Source organism: Podarcis liolepis (assembly GCF_965112155.1).
Source record: "Podarcis liolepis genome assembly, chromosome: 1".
Taxonomy (NCBI): domain Eukaryota; kingdom Metazoa; phylum Chordata; class Lepidosauria; order Squamata; family Lacertidae; genus Podarcis; species Podarcis liolepis.
Window position 1 is genome coordinate 134,045,051 of NC_139554.1, and position 27,473 is coordinate 134,072,523.

The 27,473-nt window shown below is 43.9% G+C and overlaps 1 protein-coding gene across 16 annotated transcripts in view; it reads right to left on the reverse strand.

The window, feature by feature from the left end:
* Positions 1-27,473, reverse strand: part of COL6A3 (collagen type VI alpha 3 chain) — a 113,179-nt gene that overhangs the window by 3,958 nt on the left and 81,748 nt on the right. For 6 of the 16 annotated variants that reach the window (XM_083471351.1, XM_083471357.1, XM_083471356.1 and 3 more), the window contains 13 exons: positions 27,077-27,109; positions 26,943-26,979; positions 26,829-26,840; positions 26,170-26,663; positions 24,807-24,903; positions 22,301-22,993; positions 20,365-20,458; positions 19,402-19,460; positions 14,838-15,104; positions 14,141-14,224; positions 8,013-8,183; positions 7,847-7,897; positions 2,533-2,616 (listed from right to left, as the gene is read on the reverse strand). In XM_083471351.1, coding sequence (XP_083327477.1) covers positions 2,533-2,616; positions 7,847-7,897; positions 8,013-8,183; positions 14,141-14,224; positions 14,838-15,104; positions 19,402-19,460; positions 20,365-20,458; positions 22,301-22,993; positions 24,807-24,903; positions 26,170-26,663; positions 26,829-26,840; positions 26,943-26,979; positions 27,077-27,109 — 2,176 coding nt within the window. The remainder of the gene's footprint in view (positions 1-2,532; positions 2,617-7,846; positions 7,898-8,012; positions 8,184-14,140; positions 14,225-14,837; positions 15,105-19,401; positions 19,461-20,364; positions 20,459-22,300; positions 22,994-24,806; positions 24,904-26,169; positions 26,664-26,828; positions 26,841-26,942; positions 26,980-27,076; positions 27,110-27,473) is intronic. The other 10 variants (XM_083471360.1, XM_083471358.1, XM_083471359.1 and 7 more) reach the window with 9 other exon arrangements.

A 27,473-nucleotide genomic window follows, 5' to 3' on the forward strand; every position in this document is an offset into this window, starting at 1 on the left:
GCATGGTGGTGGAGGGTCTGGTTTAAATGAGACACTGGCCATGGCTCAATGCCACATGTGTCACGTTTCAGTAGGGTGTATTAATTAATATGATGCATCTCTGATTTACCCTGAACGCTGTAAAGGAAGGGAAGAAAATAGTCCCTAGAGAGATATCCAGCTCAAAGGTCAACACAGCCAGAACTGCCACGGACCAACTCTATGGATCACACTCCTGCGGTGATTCCAACGGCCCTCAAGTCAGCTCCCTGAGGGAAGAAGCTTGTGGCAAGAAGAGATCCGCCTGCTTGGCCGGGACAGGGACAGCTGCCCTGCTCCCAGGTTTGATCCGCGGGGAGGGCTTGCCAGGAGCCCATCTTCTCTGAGGAAGTCAGAATCTGCATAGGTAGACCTGTGGGTTGTAGGTCACTCCAAGTAAAGCCAATGAATTTAATGGATCTAAATTCGTCCAATGCCCATTTATTCCAAAGGAGCTACACTGGATACGACCCTGTGTAACAGTGTTCTAATAACTGGTGCCTGGTGTTGCTTTCCCCTCCTAATCCACCCATTTCCCCTTGTGCTTCATGTATTTTGCACTGTCTGCTTAAGGGCATGGACTGCCTTCCTGCAGATGTTGGTAAGCCAGATGCAGAGAGAGCCCTTTGGAGGAGGAGAAGATCATATGCTTTGAATGAATGAATGACATCTTCTGAGAATTCTGCCTTGGGATCTACAAGGAACCAGGAATGGCGTGCATTTGCTTCTCATCCATCCATCTCTCTCTCTCTCTCTCTCTCTCTCTCTCTCTCTCTCTCTCACACACACACACACACACACACACACACAGCTATCCAGTAAAGTGATGGAAGGATGGAGTGAAATCAGATATTCTAAATGAAGCAATTTTTCCACAGATTGGAAACATACTTTTAGGCAACAGATTCACCATGTGTTTATATACTTTAAAACAGTTGCATCATGTTAATAAATGCTTTCCAGAGCTCGAACTGACATTTAGAAAGTATGCTGCTGATATGAAAATAGACAAAATGTACTTTTAATCCATTCCTGTGCAATTAATGCATGAAATGTGTGCAGTCCAGCAGTGGGTGTGGTGTTTGTGTTGACCAAAGTGACAAGCATCTGCCAATTGTGGGCTTATTCTCCCTGGGATGAAATATTGACCTGAGTACCAAGTCCATGGGCGACAACATACTGCAGCTTGTGTGGAATTTTGGCATGTGTCTCTTCTAAAATGTAGGAAGCAACTGCTAGAAAAAGAGCAGGCCATTGCTACTGAATCTAATCTGGTCCAACTATGCTCATCAAATTCAGAGAAGTCCAGTATAAAAGAAGTCAAATTCACCTGCCATCCCATCATGTTCATATTGCATCCTTCCCCTCCCCATTTCATGAGCTTCTTGAGATGCTTTTGACGCTTGATAAAGTATTAGTTTTCTCGAGGAACTTAGGAAGCTGTCAGAGCATCTATTATCCGATGGTGATCCTTGTTGCATAACCTGGAACAGCCACTCAGTTGCAATCCATCCCTATTTTGCATCTTTAAAATTCTGGATTGCTCAGTGATGAAAAAACTAGTTTCATTCTCTTTACTTTGTTCTTTATAGTGAACGAATAACTGACTTAGCCAAGTATTAAATGCAGAAGAACCTACTGCTCTTAATGAAGCAAAATTTCACTGGCACCATGGGAGTTTTACTTGGGAATCCTTGGGATTCCATTGGGACCCACTTCCATGGGAGATGCTAGAACACTTCTCTCCATAGACAAACTAAAGAATCTGCATCTATTGATCCCATACCTTCCTGCTTCGGGGGGAAATTTTGCCTTGCATTGTTTTCTATTTTCTCATGTAAGTCATGGTTTCTGAACTCTGGTCCGTTCTGAGGGATGATCTCTGACCACACAAAGGTGCCTCAGACCCGTGAACCCTCCTATCTTGACTTGCCGGGCCTCTCCAGGCTTCCTCACACAGCTCTTTCCCAGCCCTGCTGCCTGAGTGCCGGGTGGACAGGGATTGAACTTGCATGCAGAGCAGGGGCTCTGACCCGGAGGCAATTTTTCCCTTTGTCTTTTTGTTTTATTTCTTCCCCATTTCCTTTCAGTACATATAAAAAAGGTAAAGGACCCCTGACAGTTAAGTCCAGTCAAGGGACGACTCTGGGGTTGCGGCGCTCATCTTGCTTTATGGGCCGACAGAGCCGGCGTTTGTCCACAGACAGTTTTTCTGGGTCATGTAGCCAGCATGACTAAGCTGCTTCTGGTGAAACCAGAGCAGCGCACGGAAACACCGTTTACCTTCCCGCTGGAGTGGTACCTATTTATCTACTTGCACTTTGTGCTTTCACACTGCTAGGTTGGCAGGAGCAGGGACCGAGCAACGAGAGCTCACCCCGTCGCGGGGATTCAAACCACCGGCCTTCTGATCAGCAAGCCCAAGAGGCTCAGTGGTTTAGACCACAGCGCCACTCGCGTTCAGTACATATACTTCCCTCAATCCAGTTAACTTCTGGTTTCTTTTTCTCATACCTGCTCTTGCTACCTTTTTTGCTCTGCTTTCCAATTTCCTTCTGGGTAATTTCCTCCGTAACTTCTTCTTGTGCACTTTCTGTCCTGTAAATGTCGAGACCAGTTATTTTACTATGGGTTGGGGAGCCTAGGAGTGAGGCTGAAAATGGAGTGCAATTCAGCTGAGCACTGAGTGGAGTCGGTGTGCAGGGAACAAACTCTGCTTGCACAACAGGACTCCCCCCCACCTTCCTCCTGCCCCACTGAATTCAACCCACTGCTTAATTGTTTTGTTTGTTTGAAAAGGAATTGTGTTGAGTCTGTGCCTCATTTTTCCTCAGTGCAATTGAAATAACTCATGCAGCCTATACAAATAGAAATCTTTACTGAAAGGGCATTATGTATCTCAAGCAAGGAGCTGGGAAAAGACTAATTCTTCATTTTAAGTATATTATTTTTCTGTTGCTGGTTAAATCAGCATTCTTCATCCTATTCAACTGTCTGGACAAATTGGGATACAACAATTTATATTTTATGCCTATCAGGTTTAAAGTAACAGGGAGGGATGGGGACGTTCCATTGTTTCGCCAGTTCCACTCAATATCATTGCGCATCTCCATTCACCACACCCATTGCCCAAGCAGAGGCTGGCCTGAATCTTGGGGGGAAGAATTGTGCTATTTAATTTCCCACTCTCTGAATTGATATCCTTGAATTTTTATTTTTCAGAAAAAGGACTCAATGGAGTCTTTACAAAAGGTTCTTGGTGTGTTCAGCCCTTCAGCTGGATGGAAAACCTTGGTTTATGCTTCTCGGTGTGTTTCACAGAGTTTAACAAATGAATCCTTTACATTCTCCACCTCTCTCTCTCTCTCATCTATCTATCTATCTATCTATCTATCTATCTATCTATCTAATCTACCTACACAAGAATGGTTCCAGGTGTGGCCACTTAACTTGCAGTGTGGCGTTGTGTACATTTCAGTTATTTTGAAATTAATGTTCTCACTATTAATCAATGCCCTTATTGCCACACTTAAAAAGTTTTTTTGGCACCAAGTAATGACTTGTTTGCATTTCCAACACTTAGGCTGCAATCTCATGAGAGAGGGTCCAATAAGCCCACAGACTATGCATGAGATAGTCTAAAATTCTTGCCCTGATTCCATCCCCATCTGTCAGTTCCGAATGAAGGGATTTTTTTAAAAAAGTCATGAAATGGACAAAGGAGCACCTGAGTGTTCCTGTACTGTCACATCTGCCCTACCTCCTTTGGACTGCAGCCTTAGTGAATTACAGCGTACCTTGGTACTCAAACAACTTGGAACCCCAACACTGCAAACCCGGAAGTATTCCAGTTTGCAAACTTTTTTCAGAAGCCGAACGTGCTCCGTTTCGAGTGTTACACTTGAGTGCCACATTTCCGTTTTGAGTGTTACGCTTAGGTCTGTCTGTTTTTGCTATTTATTTTGCATTTTTGTGGCTTTTTTGTTTTTGTGACTGTGTGGAACCCAGTTCAGCTACTGATTGATTGTGACTGCAGTACATTGCTTATCGCTTTCATTTTACAGATCAATGGTCTCATTAGATAGTAGAACTCATGTTAAAATGCTGTTTTAGGGGTTGTTTTTAAAAGTCTGGAACGGATTAATCCATTTTGCATTACTTTCTATGGGAAAGCACGCCTTGGTTCTGGAACGCTGTGGTTTTGGAATGGAATTCCGGAACGGATTAAGTTTGAGAACCAAGGTACCACTGTAATTTGCTGCTGATACATTAGACTCCTCTGCTGTTTTAGATGCTCCTACCATTTAAAATAGTTTTTATGGTTTAGTATTTTGTTTTGTATAACTTTATGTATTTTTTACTCCACCCTGGGATCCACTGATATGAAGGGTGGGCTACAAATAGTATTAATAAATAAGAAACCAAAATTAAAGTTGGCTCAGAACCAGTGTTTTTTTATCCAAAGCATTCAACAGGGCTTGAAGTCAAGAGCCAAAAAGTAAAATTAGCAGATCATCCTCATCTTGTAAGATGATCCAAACTGTTGAAATCTAGATCTCCGCAACATAGATGCTGCTGCTCTCATTTCAGAAGGAACTCTTAACTAAAGCTGGGGACACCTATGGCGTAAAAACCAAGGGAATACCTATTGAGATTGTTCAGTAAACTCAGAAACCAAGCTCTGCATTTTTAGAGGCTATGGGCAAGGGAAGATGGACTCAAGAGGTTTCAGCAACAGACCCTGCTCCTTTCCATGCTGTCTCTGTCTTGGTGGCTTTGGAAGACCTTTCTTCTGCCCCTTGCTACCGCTGCTGCTGCTATGCTTGCTCAATAGTCTCTTTATTTCACTTGCAATCCATCACAAAATTTATTTCAGAAAATTCCAGGATTTCTATTATGAGATGCGAGGAAGGGCTTATGCACACTTAGATTTCTTTCACTTTTTCCAAGCATGGGCCACAATTTAAAGCTCCATGTCCCAGCGCCCTTTCCCCTCCTCTGGAGCTTTAGTTGTGAAAACCTGTTCTTTAAAGCTCAACTGGAGCAAACATCAATGAAAACCTGAACTGACATTTGTTCTAATTCAGCTTTAAAGAGCAGCTTTTGTGGAGGGTGGAGGGAGTGCCACACACTCAGAAACCAAGCATTAAAGTATGAACCTCTGCCTGGAAAGAGCAGGGCAACAGCTAAGTGTGGCCAAGCCCTAACTGAGGACCCCTCTGCCTTCCCAACGGAAGTGGAAGGGGTGCAATGGATGTCCCTGGCCTGAGTTCGGAATCTGAAGCTGATGGTCGAGGGGGGCAGATTCAGCACTCCTTGGGATGGGAGAGAGAAAGCCTCACTCTCTGGCTGGCACTGAGTCATGCCAGTAGCACATGCAGGGCCAGGCAGAGAGTGATGGGGGAAGACTCCTTTTAACCAGTCCTCTTCTTGAGGAATAAAAAGGGTGGTAACCCGATGGTGCAGCTCAATTCAGCACTGTCTCACCACCACTGCAGCCTGCCCAAGAGGATATGCCATCCCAAGATATTACTACACTTTTGAAATACTTAAACAGGAAGGAAGCATTAAGCACTATATCTGCTGAGAATTGGCCAAGGAGCCATGGGTAAAAATGACAAGATAGATGTTGGTTAACTGATGAATGTAAAAGAAGCACAGGAATGAAACAGAGTCAGGCTATAAATCTTTACACACTTAGCTGGGAGAAATCTTACTTTTCTGTCTGCATGCATAGGATTGGCTGGACAGAGGGCTGTAAAAGCCTTTTCGTTGGAGATTTCTGAGAAATCACAGAGAGGCATCTCTTATGGGATACTCTAGGGATGTGCATGTTGCCTTTGTGCGTGGAACAATAGTCTACACCCAGCAAAAGATGATGCGGCGCTTTGGGGTTTTCTTTGAGTCTGGTGTTCCCAATCTGAAGCCTGCCTGACTCCCATTCATGCCATAGCCTCCAGGGTTTCTCACTGTGGTCTAAGCAGTGCTTTGTCGGGAAGGGGCCTCCTATCTCAATGGAGACCACTGGAGCAGAAGGCCATGATGAAAAGGACGAGGACACGTTGTTTGTACAAAAGTAGACACACACAAGTGACTATGTTAGTAATACTGAGAACAATACAGCATGAGTGGTGACGTTTACATGCTCACCAGAGAAAGGGACATATTCTTATTTTAAATTCTGGTTCTTGTGTCTCCTGCAGGGTGTGTGTGTCTCACCTTCCAGGTCAGCACCACCTCCTGGTGGGGGCTGGGGTCAATTTCTGACTCTACCAAGGGGAGGGGCTCCCTGACTCCCCAAACCTGAACTGGAAAAGAAGATGTCCCTTGACTCCTATAACATGACTCAACACGGAAATAAAAATATTTATCTAAGGGCAAAGCACAAAAATGCATGTGGATAAACACGAAAGAGGCGGACAAGGACAAGAGTGAGACTCAAACCAAAATGCTCTCAAGGTAAGAGGTCAATCAAGTAGCCTTCCCTCTGGACACACTTGGAAAATGAAAATTTACAGTAAGAAAATTTGTCTCTCTCATACCCAGTGGCATCTCCTTGGGTGGACCTTACAGAAACACCCATGCGTTGCAAAATTAGGGCAAGCGGCAGAACGGCTTAGGCAAGTATTAAGATCTTCAAGAGAGAGACTACTCTGCCTTTCAGGGGCTGCAGACAGGATTACAAGCTCCTCCTTAGGGAGGCCAGTCCAGCTCCATTTCTGATGGTCCTTCTGCCAACAGGCCAAGGCTTCACCCAGCAAGGTTCCAGCTGAATGATTTGTTGGCTCTCTGCTCTGTTATATTTTGCCCATTTTTAGTTTTCAGGGAGCTGCTAGTTTTTATTTCTGATCTTTTTCTTTCCTTAAAAAAAATAATAATACTCTGTTTCATTGTGTTTTGTGGTCTTAATGCTGTTAGTTGCAAAGGGCATCAGGTATGGGAAGGTGGGCACAAATCACAATACTAGAGCATGTTTTTGAAAAGCATGGCTGAAAAGGCCACTCAGTTTGACGTCTCTTTGCTTCCTCTCCCCCCCCCCCCTTGGAGGGTGCAGACTGGCAAGTGTCTGACCAAGATGACTTGGAAGCGCCTTCCCGGTTCTTGAAGCCCCTTGGTTGTGGGCCAACTCTCCCAACCTGGTGCCCTCCAGATGTTGTTGGAATCCCTGCAGACCCAGCTGGCACAGCCAATAGTCAAGGTGATGGTTGTCCAACAACATCTGGATGGTCTAGGCCCTGAGATCCAAAGAGGCTGGATGTGACAGAGTCGTCGTCTTCTTCTCCCTTTCGTTTTAGTTTTTATCCTTCATCTCTCTGAAAACTGCTTAGAGCTCCCCTTCCAAAAACAGATCCTGAAGCTGAAGGAGGAGAAGTTGACCAACCATGACTAGATTCCTAGGTCCACAATCCAGGTGCAAAGCCAAAGGTTCTGATATGCTAGATGTACTAGATAAAATCTCACCACACCCACAGGATGGGTGGCTAGCAGAGATAGGGGAAGGGGCTTCCCCCATTCCATCCTGTTAGAGAAGCCCCTCTCCTGGTGGAGTCAAAGCTGGCGCTGCCCACCAGACGATGAGGCGGCTCCGTCCCAGTTAATGAGACTGCCCTCTGGATGCAGGAGACAGAAGAGAGTGCAATATATTTACACCAACATTGCTTTTCTAGGTCTGATAGGAGGCATGCAGACGGAGATGGAGAAGTATGGGACAGCAAGGCAGGAAAGCAGGAAAGAGGCGCATGGGTTACATTGGGCAAAGCATCCAAAAGATGCATCCAGTATAATGACACATAACTAAACGCATAATCCTCTCCATTCCTGATTTTACCTGATAAGGGACTTTTCTCAAGGACAGGCAGCTGCATGACTCTTTCATCTGCTGTAGAGAAAAAGTGTGTGGAATTTGCTTTTAAACTTTTATCCCCTTCCGCTCTGAAACGTTGCTTGACAATGTTTAAAAGTGCAAAATGGGTTAACCCTCTGTGGGTACTTACATGGCTTCAAGCATCTGCTAATGCAGTCAGCTTCTGTCTCAAATCTATTGGCGTTACCGCCACACCCACCATACCAAACCTGGGTGCAGATCTTGTTTTTGAAGTCAAAGAACCACTTAACCTGATACTCCTTGCACTGCGTGCCCATGTCAAGGTCCAGCAAGCAAGGATCTGTCAAATTTGAATTTCAAAATGTGCAAATGTTAAATGATTCTGAAAAGGTTAAAAGCTGCAAAAAAGCACAGGAAGCAAGAAAGGGGGGGGGGAGCCATTTTCAACAGCACAAATGAAAGGGAGCTTGATCTGAACTACTATCCATCTCCTAATGTCTTCCTTCACAGAAACAACCTGGGAAATAATAATGTTGTGCCCATTCCTAGTAAAATCACAAACATGCCAAGCAGCCAGTGCATGCAGCTCAATGTTTTATTCTGCTTTGATTTTACTTTCTGGCATGGATTTGCTGTAAAAGCTGATAGGCTCGTACATGCCTCCGCAAGTCTTTAGCCACATCCAGTGCAGTGTAGTAGTCAGAGGCATCAAAAAAGCATAGTGGAGAAATGCAAGAATGGTGCAATGGTCAAATGTTACAACCCAAGTGACGTTCATGGGTGGTTCCCCAAATCACAAAGACAACGCTGTTCCAAGTTGGCTACCCATAAGCACCTGTATCCGAGGTGCAGACCATGGCTACAGTAAATATGGTTTTTCCCATCGGCTAAGGGGTACACACAACTGAGAAACTTGGCTTCCCATTCAGCCTCTAGCCTGCTTCCCACCCAGCTGATATATACGTCCTCAGTCCAGGCGCAGTGAGGTGAGTTGGCTATCTGGAGGCAAAATCCTCACCTTGAGGGAGCTGGCATGCTTGAAGCTTGGAAGTCTAAGACAAGGAAGTGGGTTCTTAAGCAGCTTTCAGAGCCAGCTTTGCCTGTCAGCTAGTGGACACAGCACCACAGCACAACTGACCAGTTGAGGATAGATTCACACATTAGGAAGGAACTTATTTCCTGCTATAACCATGCTTTCTTTTGAGACAGAATCAAACCCTGAAGTATATTCCAACCTCCATGACTACCTTCTCCCCAAAAGGCATCTTAGCATGGGGCATCTAATGCTGCCAGGCTCTCCTTAGCACATGACAACATGGGAAGCGAAGAGCAGGGAGCAGAAGGAGGCTTTGAGCCAGGCTGGGGCCGCTTGGACAAGGGCATTCATGAGCATGGGGAGAAAGGGTAAAGTTGGGGACTTCAGTAGGGGCCAATATATTATAGGCCACCCATTTGGGCTTGAGGTTTTTCATTCCATGAACCTCATTGCCTTTACCGTGAGTCATGGCTTTCCTTCCCTCTCCTTAAGCTCTCCTGTGTTAAACTTGAGACTGCAAGCTCCTTGGAGTGGAAATCTGCTATTTTGTTTGTTGCCAACCACTATACCACTCAGAGTGGCTGGGGCAACCCAGTCAGATGGGTGGGACACATTATTATTATTATTATTATTATTATTATTATTATTATTATTATTATTAAAATTGTGGCTTGCTCGCATTATTACTGCTGTTTATGCTCATTCGTGGGCCATCTCTTTTAACTCTGAACACCCATGTTGCTCTCATCTGTAAGCTCAGACAATATTCTGCCGTATCTATACTGGTGACCAGTATAGGAGCCTCTTAATACAACAGTAAAATACCACTATTTTAATATGTTAAAAACAATTGCACTACCCCTGCAATGGGCACAAGGACTCAACGTATAGACCATCCACCTTAAGATACCTTGCAGTAGGTATCCAAGCTCATGAGCATTTTTGCACGTGACAATAATGACAGCACTCTTGCACTATTGGTAACTGTAGGTGGAAGGAAGGCAGGAAGAAGCACTCTGCTATTCAATCAAATTTACACCCCGGCTAAGGAGGAAAAGAGAGCTTCACGTGTGAAAGCAGCCTCTGAAGACAGAAGTGTCTTGACTTGATAATTCCTGATATTCTTCTGCATTATCCTTCCTATGCTTGCAACTTTGTGAGGTGTTACTGTGGCTCATAGACCTGTGTTAGGTCTCCTGTGGCTCTCTTACAAAAACAAAAAGTTAATAAAAAGTTAAAACATCTAGACAAGGACAAGTGCCTTCCAAGAATCTGGCTCAGTGCTCTGCTAAGTGTGTCATACAAGATGGAAATTGGTGACAAAAAAGGACCAAGTGCAGTTATACACATAAACTGAAGGTGAACATGACATAGAGTGATGCAAGTGAAGGGGGAAAAAGACAGAAGAGATGAATCGAGGACCACACCCTGGAGCGCACGACTTCAACCACAGAACAAGCAACATACAACCTCCGCATCACCACAGAACATCCAGGAAACAGGCTTTCAGCAAGGTAACTTATTTGGGCCCAGCTCTCTCAAAAACAATTAAGAATTCCAGAGGTGCCTTTTTTGTTTTGTTCAGGTGTATGGAACAGCATATTCAACACAGGCCAGCTTGTTTGAAGACAGTTATATGCAGCACTCAATGTGCATGAGAAGAAAAGCTACTGAATTTCTTTTTACAGGTATTCTTCATAGCAGCTTGTAGTCTTCAAAAAATTTAACACCAAGTACCGTGTTTTGCGCCCCATAGGACGCTCCGGCCCATAGGACGCACCTAGTTTTTTGGGGGGGAAATAAAGAAAAAAAATTTTATTTCCCCCCCCAGGTGCGGGGCTGGAAGAACCAGGTCGGGGAACAGTGGGAAGGCACGCTCTGCCTCCCCGCTGTCCCCCGAGCTTGTGGGGCTGGCGATGGGGAGAAGTGCGCAGTCAAGGCACGGCAGGCAGCTCTGTGCCGCCATCCCGAGCGGGGCGGGACTTAGCGCCCCGCTTGGGATGGCGGCGCACATCTGCCTGCAGTCCCTGCACGGCAGGCAGCTCTGCGCTGCCATCCCGAGCGGGGCGGGACTTAGCGCCCCGCTCCCGATGGCCGTGCAGAGCTGTGCTGAGCCGGGGACTGCAGGCAGCTCTGCGCAACCCTCAGAGCAGGTCTCCTGAGGGTTGCGCAGAGCTTCCTGAAGCCTGGAGAGCTAGAGGGGTCAGTGCGCACTGACCCCTCTCGCTCTCCAGGCTTCAGCGAAAGCCTGCATTCACCCCATAGGACGCACCAGATTTCCCCTTCATTTTTGGAGGGGGAAAAGTGCGTCCTATAGGGCGAAAAATACGGTACTCAGTTCTGAATCCAAGAAAACTGACCAAGGAAATTAGGAACTTGGATAAGACAGCTGAGGCAAGAACTGCTTAATGTGCAACAGACAAAATAATGTAAATTGGACTGCCTAATCCAGTGTTTCCCAAACTTAGGTCTCTAGCTGTTTTTGGACTACAACTCCCATCATCCCTAGCTAGCAAGACCAATGGTCAGCGATGATGGGAATTGTAATCCAAAAGCAGCTGGAGACTCAATTTTGGGAAACCCTGGCCCAAGCTATGAACTATATGGCTTTGAATTTGGAACAATTATGTGGCACAAGTGATGTCTATTGTTACAAGTGGCCAATGCATAATGAGCATTGGGCTAGTGTCGACATGATAATCTCTACCATCACATTTAGAAAAACAAGCAGATTTGCCATCAATTATTTCTATCTTGCTTTTCGAGAAATGAATATGAGTAGGCAAATGAGATTAGCATATATGCCTAACATAGAACGGGCAGCAAAAGTTCTAACAGATGTTTCAGTCCAATAATTATGTGAGAATTGCATTATATTATAATTATTAAAACAGAAATATCAACAGACTATTGGCATTCACACACACAACAATTACACATTATAAAAAAATGTTATTCATCCACATAATTGTTAATCACTGAGTACAAGCTATGTTAATTGTTCATTAATGGTTTATAAATGATAATAAACCATTAATGCATTGAGACAAGGCAAACAGACAAGCACAAAGACTTACAATGTGACACAAACTTTCATAACTGAATACTTTCCAGTGAGCCACAGGAAAATAAATATTTTCAATATCCCTTGGTGATTCTTTATTGTTGGCCCCATGATGGCCATGACATGGGAAGCTTAGCCACTGCCTGCTCAAGGAAGAGAAGCCATGTCAATCTGTGTCCCCCCCCAACTCCATGAGGCTTGCTTATTACTCAGTTAATTAGATGGTCAGAGTTTTGAGGGAAGCGTCTTTCAAGGCATGTAGATAATGTGGGGTATTCAGCCTCAGACAATCAACGTGCTAAGCTCCAAACAATGCATGAAGAGGTTAAGAACATAGAGTAATCTGTCCTGCCCCTCTGTTCTCCCATTCCATCATGCCAACCCTCCCAAGGAAGGAGGTCTAAGCTGGATGCTCCAGGCTTAGACTGTGTGGCTTAAGCAAGCCATCTTTGTGTTGCTATACAAATAATTTAGAAACATTTACCATTTTGGAACCTAAGTTAGACTGCTGGTTTTTTCTTGCTGCTGTATGCAAAAGCACATGAATCTGACCTTTTTAACTTCCCAAACATTTGGTCCCTTTCTATGCTAAGGGGAAGTGGGCAACTTTGGATGTAACTTAGAAGAGGGTATGTTAGAGATCTAACAGTCTATATTTCCACTCTTGGCTTTGCTGTGTGTTTTGCCGTTTTAAATGTCAGCTGGACTGTCTCACCAAAGAGTACTTGCCCCAAACCTAGATCTAGGCATCTAGAGAATTTTTTTTTTAAAAAATTTACCTAGTATTTTCCCTTTTATCCAAATTAGCCAGCAGATAAAGGTAAAGGGACCCCTGACCATTAGGTCCAGTCGTGACTGACTCTGGGGTTGCAGTGCTCATCTCGCTCTATAGGCCGAGGGAGCCGGCGTTTGTCCGCAGACAGCTTCCGGATCATGTGGCCAGCATGACTAAGTTGCTTTTGGCGAACCAGAGCAGCGCATGGAAACACCGTTTACCTTCCTGCAGGAGCGGTACCTATTTATCTACTTGCACTATGACGTGCTTTCAAACTGCTAGGTTGGCAGGAGCAGGGACTGAGCAACGGGAGCTCACCCCGTCACAGGGATTCGAACCGCCGACCTTCTGATCAGCAAGTCCTAGGCTCTGTGGTTTAACCCACAGCGCCACCCGCGTCCCTATCAGCCAGCAGATAGCTGATAACATAAAAAATACACCTTTGTTCAATACCTGTGAAAGAATAAAACCCATGATTTTGTGTGGCCTGGGATCTGGGGATCCATTCTCTGATACAGAGTGTGCTGCCCTTCTAAGGATGCAAGCCTAAACATGTCTACTCAGAAGTAGGTGCCACTGAATTCAGTGGGCCATACTTCTGAACTGACAAGACTGGGATTGCACTATTACGCATTAAGTTGTGCAATGCTGAAGGAGGGTCTAATGGGACACAGGTCTCCTCAGAAGAATTTCAGCACAGTGCTGGGATGAAATGAACTGTGCGCATTGAAACTGCTGGCATTTCTTCCTGGGTGATTTTTCTAGGGATGCAGACAGTGCGTTTCAGTCACTAGTATGACAGAAATTATGGATATTCAAATTGCAGGTGTTTTCCTCTCAAGTGACTACTCCCATCAGCAGGCTCCCCTTTTCTTTGCGTTTTCAGTGCAATGTTCAAAGCGGCAGAGCCACATTCATTTGAAGGCCATGCGTCTCGCAAGTAAATAAATGCACATGTCATTGCTTTCCATATTACACTGAATCAGTCAAGCACCCTGCTGGCTTTTCTTTGAACATCTGAAACACCTGCTGAATTGTACTGCTTTTCTGCAAAGCTCACTCCCCCCCTCCTCTTTACAAAATTAATACGTTCTACATTCTTGGCTTGGTTGGTGGAGCATCACTGAGCCTCAATTATAATGACACTACTTGTTGGCTCTTCCTAGCATATGATTATGAATGCCGGGTGCTCCATATGTTAATGGACTCCCTTTAATTTAAAAATTTGCCTCTTATTTGGGAACATCAAGGTGCTATGAAACATTATGTGCATCTTTTATGTGCAATCTCTTTACAGAAATTATTTGTCCTTATTTCAGAAAACATGCCACCTAAGTGTCCCTTACTTTAAAAGAAAAATCTGTCAGGGAGCCCAGCTGAAAATGGGACACCACTTTGATACCTCAGGAGCCCTGGACTTACCTGTTTCCGGTCCTTCCAAAGGGGCAGTGTTCACCATCAGATTGGCTACAGCTGCTGCAGGTAGCTTGGGCAATGGCATACTCTCTGCAAAGGGAAAGCAAATAAATTATGGAGCGTGAGGGGTACCTCATAGTAACCTCCTAAGCAACACCTTGTGTACATTTCCATTTATATCAAAGTCACCCACAGAAATCTCTAGCTGGGAACTAGAGGTGTCATTTTTTAACAGAGGAAGAAGAGATTTCTTTTTACAAACCACTGAATTAAGCTTGGTAAATAACAGTTGGGACATCATTCAACATGAAGCACAAGATTTTGAAATGAGTATTGGTTTCCACTGGGGACATTAGTAACAGATGTTTGATTAACTGAGTATATAGATGAATTTCTCCAGCTGCTAAACCCCTCCCCCCCCCAGTTAATATTTTCCAATCTAGTTCTCTTCAGGAGACAATTCTTACCCTGAAGTGCTAGAAATAATCAGATCCAGTTCACTTGCTTTTGGAAAACTCAAGCCTTTACAAGGAAAAAATTCACAGCCATTCATCAACATTTTCAGCTTCTAGAATGCCAATTTTTGTGCATTGTCTGAGCATGAGTCAACATTATTAATGCAATGTTAATTTCCTCCCTGTTCTTAATATTTCTAACATCTGAAAGCGAGTGAATTCAATCCCAAGAAACAAGGCAAACTTACTTGTGCTAAATGTTCCTCTATAGGTTGCTTTAGCCTGTGCATTGTGGTAGCCAGTCACAAAGACATTGTATTTCTGCCCACTCCGGAGGCCTCCAATGACCCGTTCAGTGCCAGTTAAATTGAGCTTCAGGACTAGAGAGTGGTCATGTGCGGAGGTGATTGTGATGTCGTAGACAAAGACATGTTGAGGTTCAGGGTTCACCCAGTGCAGTTTAGCGCTGTTTTCTGTGATATCAGTTATTTGGACTTCACCTGTGTGCTTAACCACTGTCAAAAACAAAACTGTCATAAGGCTTCAAAGAAGAAAGCAAGCAGACTGCATTCTTAAAAGAATTAGTTTCTGAGAATGATTTAAAACAGAGAAAGAGATCATCCATAAAAACCCAAGAGACCTCAAATAAGTGCACCCCAAATATAACATTCCCTTTGTATGGCTGATTTAATTTCAAAACAGCTCCAATGGCCACTTAAGAGCTGGATGGTCAATTATTTTCAATTGTCGATTTCCAATGCTCAAAGACAACTACCAATACTCATGTAGTGAAACTGGCACCATTCTAACACATCAAGGGAGGTTTCAGCAGACTTGGGCAAGGTTGCAGAAGCCCAAAAATCTAGTTAGAAACCCCTAAGAGGGGCAGCCCTTTAAAAACAGGCCAGTGAAAATTGATCTAGTATCCAGATCAAGGGAAGCAAGAGTCCCATTCTCTTCTGCCTCAGTCAGACCACACCTGGAATGCTGTGTCTAGTTCTGGGCACCACAATTTAAGAAGGATGTTGACAAGCTGGAATGTGTGCAGAGGAGGGCGACCAAGAGGACCAGGGGTCTGGAAACCAGGTTTTATGAGGAGCACTTGAAGGAGCTGGGAATGTTTAGCCTGGAAAAGAGGAGACTGGGAGGAGATAGGATAGCCATCTTCAAATATCTCAAGGGCTGTCACATGGAGGAGGGAGCAAGCTTGTTTTCTCCTGCTCTGGAGGGTAAAACTCGAACCCATGGCTTCAAGTTACAAGAAGGGAGATTCCGGCTAAATATCAGGTAGAACTTTCTGACAGTAAGAGCTGTTCGGCAGTGGAACAGACTCTCATGAGAGGGTGGGACTCAAAACAATGGCTTCAAGTTGCAAGAAAGGCAATTCCGACTAAACATTTGGAAAAACTTTGACAATAAGAGCTGTTCAGCAGTGGAACACAGAGCTTTCCAAACTGTGTGTCACGGCATGTTAGTGTGTCAGCTGCGGTGTGTAGGTGTGTCACATGATCTCTCCCCATGCTCCTCCCAGGGCTGGAAAGGGATAAATTTAACCTCCGGTTTGCTAGTCAAATTGAATTAATGTGTCGTGGAATGATGCATGCCTAAAAAGTGTGTCGCCAACATGAAAAGTGTGGAAAGCTGTGTTTAACATATGTAGTGTGCCAACTGGGGATATTCAAAGTGTTGGTGTTGACCTTTAAAGCCCTAAACGGCCTCTGACCAGTATACCTGAAGGAGCGTCTCCACCTCCATCATTCAGCCCGGACGCTGAGGTCCAGCGCCTAGGGCCTTCTGGCAGTTCCCTCACTGCAAGAAGCAAAGCTACAGGGAACCAGCCAGAGGGCCTTCTCAGTAGTGGCACCCGCCCTGTGGAACGCCCTCCCATCAGATGTCAAAGAGATAAACAACCACCTGACATTCAGAAGACATCTGAAGGCAGCCCTGTTCAGGGAAGTTTTTAATGTGTGACATCTTAGTGTATTTTTGGTCTTTGTTGGAAGCCACCCAGGGTGGTTGGGGAAACCCAGCCAGATGGGCGGGGTACAAATAATAAATTATTATTATTATTATTACTTCTGTAAGTGGGTATTTGGGGCTTTTCTGACTATTTAGGCCCAGTTCTCATAAAGAACAGCTGTGGGCCCAACCTGTTTCTGAGCTCTATCACATTAACCACCTCAAGAAAACCAGCATGTCAAAGAGAGGGCTTGGCTAGAACACTTCTCCCTGATATTCTGGTTTTGTATGGGCAGGGAATTATGCAGGAGAATTCTAGTCAACACTGACGCAGCCTAGAAGAGGCTATCATACTAGCTCACCTGCTGTTTGTACACCTTAGGTTCTAGTTTTGCACCAATGTTGTAGATATTAATTTCACTTGCCTGCCTGCCTGCTTGCTTAGGAAGTCTGCAGAATGTGAAACGTCCCACTGATAAAGACTTGTGGTGGGACTGGTGAGATCCCTGTTGAAGACGGTAGCTTTGAAATGATTCCTCTCTATCTTCACTTGTTAGTGAAATTTATTCTAATGAACTTGTTTGAATGATCCACTGTAATATGAAGATCTTACTGCTCCATGCTTTTTTTAAAAAAAATGAAAGTCTACTGTACAGTGGGGTTTTTGGATTTTATTTTATTAGTCTTCAGGCTGAAAAACAACCCGTATAGAACAAGAGTTCTCCTGATTTGTTATGGTCCATGGAAACAAGTTAATAAAAGTCAGATGACACATGCATGTTTAAATTACTAGAAAGAAGGATTTGGTAGAGGAACACATATTAATGCAACAGCATTAATCTGAGTATGGGACTGATCTTTTAATCAATCTCCACAAAGTATTTATTTATTTAACATACACGCACTCATTAAAATCTACACAAAATATTTAAATCTATCCACATTGTGTATATGGATGGAAGGTGAAGTTATTTATCTTCCTCTACCAAGATTATTCTTTCTAACAATTTAACATATACGTGCCACTTGACTTTCATTAATCTGTTTTTGTGGACCATAATGATTTGGGAGCTCTCCTGCTAACAGCATATGGTATGAATTTTTTACAATATGCATTGCAACACACGGAGACAATGTGTTTTTGAAGCGGTATTGGCTTATTTGGTCCAAATGACAATGTTCCCAGTCAGATGATTGAAATGGGCTGACTTGGCTGTGAGATTAACCAAAGAAGTGTAATACAGTGGAAAACGATGGGCATAAAATCAACCCAGCATACAGCTAAGAAATTCAATGTCCTTGACTGCATCATGGATGTCACTCAGCTTAATGAATAAATAGATTTATTTACACAAACATCACATGGAATTTCGTCAGAAGAACTCCATCAGGGCAAAATGTTCTGATCATTTAATTTTTGTCCATCTTTTAGTGCAGACCAATCTTCTGGGAGCGCAGAATTTCAACGAAAGCTCAGATTTGGGTTGGAGTATATGGGATAAGGCTTCAGTTAAAACTAAACTAACCTAGCAGCCAACATAAAAAAATTCCTTCCAGTAGCACCTTAAAGACCAACTAAGTTAGTTCTTGGTATGAGCTTTCGTGTGCATGCACACTTCTTCAGATACACCATTCTTCAGATACCTGTATCTGAAGAAGTGTGCATGCACACGAAAGCTCATACCAAGAACTAACTTAGTTGGTCTTTAAGGTGCTACTGGAAGGAATTTTTTTATTTTGACTATGGCAGACCAACACGGCTACCTATCTGTACAAAACCCCAGCGGCTCGCATTCACCAAACTTCTTCCATTTGTGCAAGAACTACCACTTGCATAACAAAACTTCCCCTCCCTCTCCCCTCTCCATGGCCCTCCATTCTGCTCTTGAGGGTTGGGGGAACTCCTAGAATTCCAGGCAGAGGAGAGCAAGGTAAAGTTCTGCTGCCCAAGCAGAAGTCCTTGTGCAAACAAGACAGTAGTGTTAGATACAACTCAATGGTTTCTGTTTTGTCTCTTTATTGAACAGTTGCATTGCTTGACTGTAATTGTGACCGGAGGAGCTGCAGAGAGAAAGGTGCCTAACTTTCCCACAGCAACTGTTTTTCTGTTCCCAACTGCTGTTTTTGGACTACAACTCCCATCATCCCTAGCTAGCAAGACCAGGGATGATGGGAAACCCTGCTCTAGACAACGAATACAGTGGTGCCCCGCAAGACGAAATTAATTCGTTCCGCAAGTTTTGTCGTCTAGCGAATTTTTCGTCTTGCGAATCACGAAATCCCATAGGAATGCATTGAAAATCAATTAATGCGTTCCTATGGTCAAAAAAAGTCCAAACAAAGCCAAATTTGGTACAACAACAGTTTATTAACTGCTCTTTAAAGTCACACATACTGTAAAGAGCAGTTCAAAAATTGAAGGGAAAATAAATTAACTTTATAAACAAAACATGTCTTTGTTTTTAGACAAAGGAAACAAAGTCGCGAGACGTTTTCGTCTTGCGAAACAAGCCCATAGGGAAATTCGTCTTGCGAGGCAAATCGAAAACGGAAAAACCTTTCGTCTAGCGAGTTTTTTGTCTTGCGAGGCATTCGTCTTGCGAGGTACCACTGTATGCCCCACTTGCCTTTGCGGCTCCTTCACTCAAGACTGCAGCCTCCTGCAGCTCCCTTTCCTTTCCTTTTTTCAAAAAGCCAAACACATTTGTGCATTTGTGTACAATGTGTAGTTTGTCCTTTACCAAAGAAAAGCGGTGGTCCTCAACTGCCGCCAAAATGCAACATGTAAGGATCAAATATCCTAAGGATAAAACATGCTAAAGACATTTGGTAAACAGGAGATACTGTACATACCTTCCAGTTTTTCTTTTGTTGTAGTAGTAGGTGTAGAGGTAACATTATTTGGAATGTTTCTAATTGAAAAAGCAAAAATTAGTTATGGATATGTGTATATTTCCCCCCATGAGCAAAGTGCTTTACAGTTCTTATAAAGTTTCCTGATCCATTTAATCTTAAATTTAATGATGTTTCCATGATCCAGTGTACTTCCCAGAAGAACAGACTAACTAGATTGCTACATGGAATTTCTCAGTTTGAGGCACCTTCCAATATCAAATTTTAGAATCTGGAGCACATTTCCCCATGCAGGAGACTGGGAAGAATAACTGTAAAAATGATCCCTTGTTCATTATCTTTTCTACACCCAGTGTCAAGATAAGTCTAATTCGCTGCCTTCAGTAGATCTCATTGTTAGCTTTGCAGACTGGCAAGCAGGGCTTATCTCTTCCAAACAAGCCAGCAAAAATCCCCCAAACGAGAGGTACTGGAGCTAAAACCTTGGAAAGTGAAACATACAAAACGTTCCTTTTCTCACTGTGTGCCTCACACTCTTATACAGGAAAGATAATTAATTCATCTTAAAAGTGTATTTGTCAGAAACAGAAAACATGCATACTGCTGGCAAAAAAACATGTACCGTATTTTTCACTCTATAAGACCCACCAGACCACAAGTTTTTGGAGGAGGAGGAAAACAAGAAAAAAAAAAATTCTGAATCTCAGAAGTCAAAACAGCAAGAGGGATCACTGCACAGTGAAAGCAGCAATCCCTCTTGCTGTTCTGGCTTCTGGGATAGCTGCGCAGCCTGCATTCGCTCCATAAGACGCACACACATTCCCCCTTACTTTTTAGGAGGGAAAAAGTGAGTCTTATAGAACACAAAATACGGTACCTCATCTGATTTTGGGAATAAGCTGCGACTGTTCAGTCACCTGTCTTTTCCTTCTATTCAGAATGCTAAAAACTCATTAAACTTACACTTCTTTCTGGCCAAATTTTTTGACTGGCTGATCACCTTGAAACCAATCACATTGTTTCCTGATGTCTGGAGACAGGTAAAAGGCATTTTCACCTAAAAATACAAGCAGAATTTCAACAAAGCCATTCTCCCTGGCCAAACATACTATTTCAATTTAAACCATAATAAAAGTAGTCTAGTAAGTATGATAGGGGCCATATCTAAGCCTTTTAATACTTAGCATTTATTTATATACATGGAAAAATAGTAATTTGCATAATCTCTTCTTCCTTTCTTCCCAATGAAAAATGGTTTCAGTCTTGCAAGTAATAAAACACAGCTCTCCATTCTGCTGCTTCTAATTACGATATAAGCAAAATATGTGGAGACTGTAATTCTGCCAGCAACTAAAGGAAGTTTTTCTTTAGCTATAATGGGGGAGACTATGCTGTAGACTTAAATATCTTATCGGTTGACCTAAAAAGGGGGAAGAAACAAGAGATTTAACCAAACTAGGGTTCAAAGAGTTTTAAGTCTGCAACAGAAAGCTGGAAATTGTTGACAACTGAAAGGAGGACTGTAAAGCTGTGATCCTAAATACACACAAGATGAGTCTCCACAAAAAGTGTTTATGACTCCAACTTTACCAGTAATTACTAGAGTCTAGAACAGAAATTGAGGAATTCCTTAAGAGAAATTCATATGTCTCTTGGATTTTAGAATCACAGTATCCAGTTTTTTGTGGGAAAACTTTATATATGATCTTTTATGCATTTGGTTCAGCAGACCCATTTGTTTGGGGTCTTAAAATCAGTAGTCCCTGTGCAGTCTGGATTATATGGCAGCCAAGCCTGAATAGTACCACTGTTTCTCAGCAGCATGAGAAAAACTTCACATAATATTCATGCAAGGTATGAGTTTTCTGGTAAGGCTATATGCCAATGGCATGTTTTGAAATCTGTCTTAAAACACTCTTCTTTAGGACTGCAGACCTGAACGCTAAGCTAGAGAGAGCTTGGTATAGAGTAGGTCCCTTGGGGCCAGCACTGCCCCACCCCAAACTGTGTGCTTGATGCGCTGTTGCTGCTCTGCCATGCGTGCCGCAACTCAGAGGGGACCTTGCATTGCTGCTGACCCCATACCTCCTCAGGGCCTTGCATCTAACTCTCTTCCAGCCCCTTTGGAGAGCAAATGTGCACTTGGTGAAAGAGCAGTGGCTAGGAAGCTGCAGGAACGGCAGTTGATGGGGCACAGCTGAGTTGGCACTTTTGTGGGAGAGCAGCAGCGACTCTGAGGAGAGGGTTTACTAGAGCCGTGTGGGAGCTGCTTCATAGCCTAGTTATGACCTATAAAGCCCTATAACAGTTGGTGTCTAGGCTTTCTGAAGGACTGTCTCCCACAATACGAGCCTGCCTGGCTTTCGAGATTTTCGGGGGCAGCCTCACTCTTGGCCCCACCATGGCACAAGAGGGCCTTCTTGGTGGCTGCTCCCAGACTCTGGAACTAACTGGTTGCGACTGGGTCTTTGAATGGTGGGCGTTGCATATTTTCTTGTCCTTCAATGTTTTTAAATGGTTTCAGCTTGTTTTGGTTCAGTGTCACTTTTAAGAAGGCAACCTTTAAAAATATTTATACCTGATTTTGTGTGTGTGTGTGTGTGTATGTACGCATGCTGTATCTGTTTTTAATGCATGTCATGGGCTGTCTTAGATCCTGCACTGAGGGAAAGGTGTGACATTAACTAAACAAGTACATCACCACCACCACCATCATCTTCTTGTTCCACAAATGAAGTATACTGCCCCGTGTCTGAAGTACTTGGCATCAGAGCATCAGTGCCCCTTTCACCTGGCTCATATGTCCATTGGGGGGCAATGCACACTTCACCCCCACCTCCCCTTGCACATTTCATGGTCAGCATCAAATTTCCACTGCTGTGCCACTGCATATACTTACTGCTAATAAAAGACGGCAAGATGTTCCCAAAGCGCAGCAAAGCTTCTTCATGGAGCTCAGAGGGCTTATCGACATATTTGAAGAAGACGTCGTTGGGCTCACTTGCCAAACTGTAGATGCTCTTGATGTCCACTTTCCTGCCAATGCCCAAAATGACAAAGAAGTATCCCTTGCATTTAGCTTCTACAATAACTCTCTGAAGGTGTTCGAGTTCTTTGCTTTTAATCTCTCCAGTCATCATCAAGACTATGACTTTGAGATCTCTTGGATTTGGCGCACTCTCAAAGATGTGCTTTGTCGTATATTCAATTGCACTCGCCACAGCCCGTGTGCCATACAGCTGTGACATTTGGTTGCTAATGAAATCCATCAGCTTGTCTTTGGATCCATAATCTGTCAGGGACAACTCCACCTGGACAGGAGATGCACTTGAGTTTGATTCAAACTCATAGGGAGCATGTTGGATGACGGCCACCCTGGCATGGTGCCGGGATACCTTGGGGTCAGAGCTTGTTTCCAGCTGGCTTACTACATATGAAATGTAGTTCTTCATCTCTCTGAATTGCAGATGGGTGGTGCTTTCAGAGCTGTCTAGAATGAATGCTATATCAATGTCAACATCTGTAGGAGCAGCCCGCCTGTCTCTGTTAAAAGCTCTTGTGGGACCACAGCTAGAATCAGGATCACATACATCTAAAGGAATAAACATATCACAGTTAACTCAAATATCTGAAATCAACATCCTTCAGCATCACAGTAACAAGAGGGTGTAGGAACTTGAATTGGCATATTGCATCAGAATCACAGCTTCTGGTAGCTCCCAAATGATTTTGAGAATTTCAAAGAAAGCAAATGGTTTTAAAATTCCCTCAAAATGAGTGTACAGTTTGGGCAAAAGATGAACATGTGACAGGTCCGTTGATTCTCTCCCCAGCAAAATGCTGCAATTACTACCAGTTAATTGGACAGCTGTCCATGAAGTCATGGCATTGCTGTACTGGCTAAATGAAGCCAGTTTTTAGACTTCAGTTTATAACTGCAGGACCCCTGCAGGGGCTAAGCATCACAGGGCAGAATGAAGGCACTTCAACAGCACTGCTGCGAGCAGAAAGATGGCAGGACCACCAAAGGTTCTTCTGCATGGGACGTAGGTGGAGCTGTGGTCTAAACCACTGAGCCTCTTGGGCTTGCCAATTATAAGGCTGGCAGTTCAAATTCTTGCAATGGGGTGAATTCCTGTTGCTCTGTCCCAGCTCCTGCCAACCTAGCAGTTCGAAAGCACACCAGTGCAAGTAGATAAATAGGTACCACTGTGGCAGGAAGGTAAACGACGTTTCCGTGCGCTCTGGCATCCGTCACAGTGTTCTGTTGCGCCAGAAGTGGTTTAGTCATGCTGGCCACATAACCCAGAAAGCTGTCTGTGGAGAAACAGTGGCTCCCTCGGCCTGAAAGCAAGATGGGCGCCGCAACCCCATAGTCACCTTTGACTGGACTTAACCGTCCAGGGGTCCTTTACCTTTTATCAGTCATGGCATATATACTGTGATTGCCTCCAGAGGTTTGGGCAAGATAGGGCTTTTTACCTTTATCTGTATGGCACCAATTTAATGGCCCATAAACCTGAAAACAACTTAGCACGTTTCCACAATAAGGGGCTTTGCAAACAAAAAGTGCTCTTTCAGTTAGATATAATATTCAGAATAAAATCACTATAAAATTAGTGCATTGTGCAACAAACAATGTGTGATATGGACATTTCCAGTTGAAACACACTTTCATGTTAGGGGTGGGCAGAATGAGATCTACTGAAAGATCTCAATTCGCAGTAGATCCAGAAGGGTTTCTGATTCCCACTTTGTTTAACAACAGCAACACAAAAAAGCTCCGCTGCCCCGCTTCCCTAAATTGTGTTGCTGGAAAAGAACACTTTGAGGGGTGCGGTAAAGCAGGTGTGGATTTGGGGTCTTTTGCCGACTATGAATTCTTGGCTGACCATATTCTCAGGAGCACCCTTTACTTTAATTAATAGCCTGTTTCTGCCTGGCTGAGCTACGGTTCTGTACCTGGCTTCAACTGGTAGACCTCCAGGAAAACAACAACTTCCAAGCAGATCCCGTGGACCCTTCTCATAAGCATATAATGTATATTTGCACCTCACTAAGACAAACAGGTGTGGCACCTCACAAGGAATGGGTTTTAGGGGTCCAGCAGCTGCTCAAATGTACAATGGATGGTTCTGCATTGGCACGGAGCCCTGACCCTGGCCTACAATGTAGAGGTACCTACACTTCAGTAGCAAATTTGAAGGTGTCAGGTTCTTGAATGGCTCTGCATTGTGGCAGACAAGGGACAAAGGTTTAAAGCCTTTCCTGACAAGAGGCCTTGCCTAGCTTGCAGAAGATCATATTGTCTGTACAGTGCAGCTAAAGCAAATTCCTAGTAATGGCTTCAAACTTTACTGTCCTTGAAAAGTACATTATATAGGAAAGAAACCCGAGAACCTTACCTAGACAAACGTGGCACGTTATTACTCTCCTAATAATTTGGTTCAGTTGATCCCTGTTGCCAGAAAATACGATGGCTTGTCCACCAGTATTGTTGATCTGGTTTAGACAAAAAAGAAAACAGGCATCAAACATTGATTGGTGTAGACAGCCCATGAATAGCTGAGGCCAAACAGAAGACTCGGCTGACTTCTGAAAACTTTGAGCACCTTATGCTTTTTAGACCTGCCTTCAGACTACACAGGAGATGGTGGCTGAGAGCTAGAAATCAGACAGTCAGTTTCATTATCCTTTTTTACAGTGCATAAAAATGAAAACCGTTTCTTTTTCATATTTATAAATGCTTTAATACATATGTCACTTCTTTTTTAAAAAACTGCAAGGCTTTAAAAGAGGGCAATATGCCTGATGGCCACAGTCCAGGGAGAATGGCTGTGGCTTAATCCCACAAAATAATAATAATAATAATAATAATAATAATAATAATAATAATAATAATAATAATTTATTATTTATACCCCGCCCATCTGGCTGGGCCTCCCCAGCCACTCTGGGCGGCTTCCATAAAAACCAAAAATACAGTAAAATATCACACGTTAAAAACTTCCCTGAACAGGGCTGCCTTAAGATGTCTTCTGAATGTCAGGTAGTTGTTTATCGCTTTGACATCTGCTGGAAGGGCGTTCCACAGGGCGGGCGCCACTACCGAGAAGGCCCTCTGCCTGGTTCCCTGTAGCTTTGCTTCTCGCAATGAGGGAACCGCCAGAAGGCCCTCGGTGCTGGACCTCAGCGTCCGGGCAGTATGATGGGGGTGGAGACGCTCCTTCAGGTATACTGGACCGAGGCCGTTTAGGGCTTTAAAGGTCAGCACCAACACTTTGAATTGTGCTCGGAAACGTACTGGGAGCCAATGTAGGTCTTTCAAGACCGGTGTTATATGGTCTTGGCGGCCGCCCCCAGTCACCAGTCTGGCTGCCACATTCTGGATTAGTTGTAGTTTCCGAGTCACCTTCCAAGGTAGCCCCACGTAGAGTGCATTGCAGTAGTCCAAGCGGGAGATAACCAGAGCATGCACCACTCTGGCGAGGCAGTCTGCAGGCAGATAGGGTCTCAGCCTACGTACCAGATGGAGCTGGTAGACAGCTACCCTGGACACAGATTTGACCTGTGCCTCCATGGACAGCTGTGAGTCCAAAATGACTCCCAGGCTGCGCACCTGGTCCTTCAGGGGCACAGTTACCCCATTCAAGACCAGGGAGTCCTCCACACCTGCCCGCCTCCTGTCCCCCAAAAACAGTACTTCTGTCTTGTCAGGATTCAACCTCAATACCCCTGGAGGAGAAGAAAAGTTGAAGGGATGCAAACCTGCAGTGCATTTATGAGGGCTCTGTCCTCTCTGGAGGTAAGGAACACAGGCACAACTCCCGCATCATATAATTTCATGACAGCATCATTAAGCTGAGGAGATGCTCTTGTTGGCCCATTGCTGAAGAAAACAGCCACCTTCCGCATGAGGAAGCCACTGCGGGCACGTTTGAAGGTATTCCTGGCCACAAAAGACATGGCCGTTTCTAAGCTTCGCTGTTTTGATGTCTGTGGCATTTGGAGCTCTTGAATCTGTTTGATGAGATTTCCTTTCCTCCGGGAGTCAGCAAAACGGATCTCAGTGGTGACTTCACTGTTATAGGTAACTAACGCAACCCGGGCACCCCTGGGACAGTTGCTTTCAGCAATTGTGAGGTTGTTGACAATTGTCAACACTGCTTGCTTCGTTCTGTTGAAAATGTCTGCACTTCCCCCAGTGGCGGTGTCTATAGCAAATGCCAGTTCTGTGGGGTAAACTGGACATTCCCTGGGACCTGCAGGTAGTGGATACATGAAACAAGAAAGGAATATGTTCAAACACATTTGCTTCCAAAATAGCAAGGGACATATTCTGCAACTACAAACCAGTCCGTTCCTTTGAAGCCACAGCTTGCATCCATTTCTGGTGCCAGAAACTGAGGAATCTAATCTGGACTTACCATAACAGCAGGCTGTGAATAACAGAAAGAAAGAAAAAGAAAGAAAGAAAGTCAATGACTTCATCGTCTCCTCCAAAGCAAACTAAGCATTAGAGGGAAAAGAAATGGACTTACGGCATTTATCTTTGATGTTGCGTACAAGTGTGCATTGCTTTAAAGGAAAAGGAAGGGCAAACGGTGAAAAAAATGAAGAAATACAAGAAGTTTGGTACCAGCACGAAAAATTACGGAATGAGAAGATGACTTACGTCTCTTGCTTCTCCTCTGTCACCCTTGAGTCCCTGAAAGAAAGGATTTTAAAATGCAACTGTAATTGCAAGACTTGGGTTTCAGAGTGCTTGTCTGATAGGAGCTTGACAGATTTCAGTCAACTGAGGAGGGTAAAGGGAGGAGGGTAAAGGGGGTGTGGGGCGGGGGAGTCAGAAGAGTCTTGCCAGGGAATGGAATAGGAAGGAAGCAAATTACAATTCATTGTCATCAGATCCTATTTGTTGACATTGTACTTTGCAGAATCCTGCATCACTTTTATATTTGAAAATTAATAAAAAATATAAAAAGTGTGTGTGTGTGTTTTGTGTTCATTCTTCCAGATAACTGTGTGCCTTGAATTCAAGCCAAAGTTTCATCGGGAGATCTTCTTAGTGA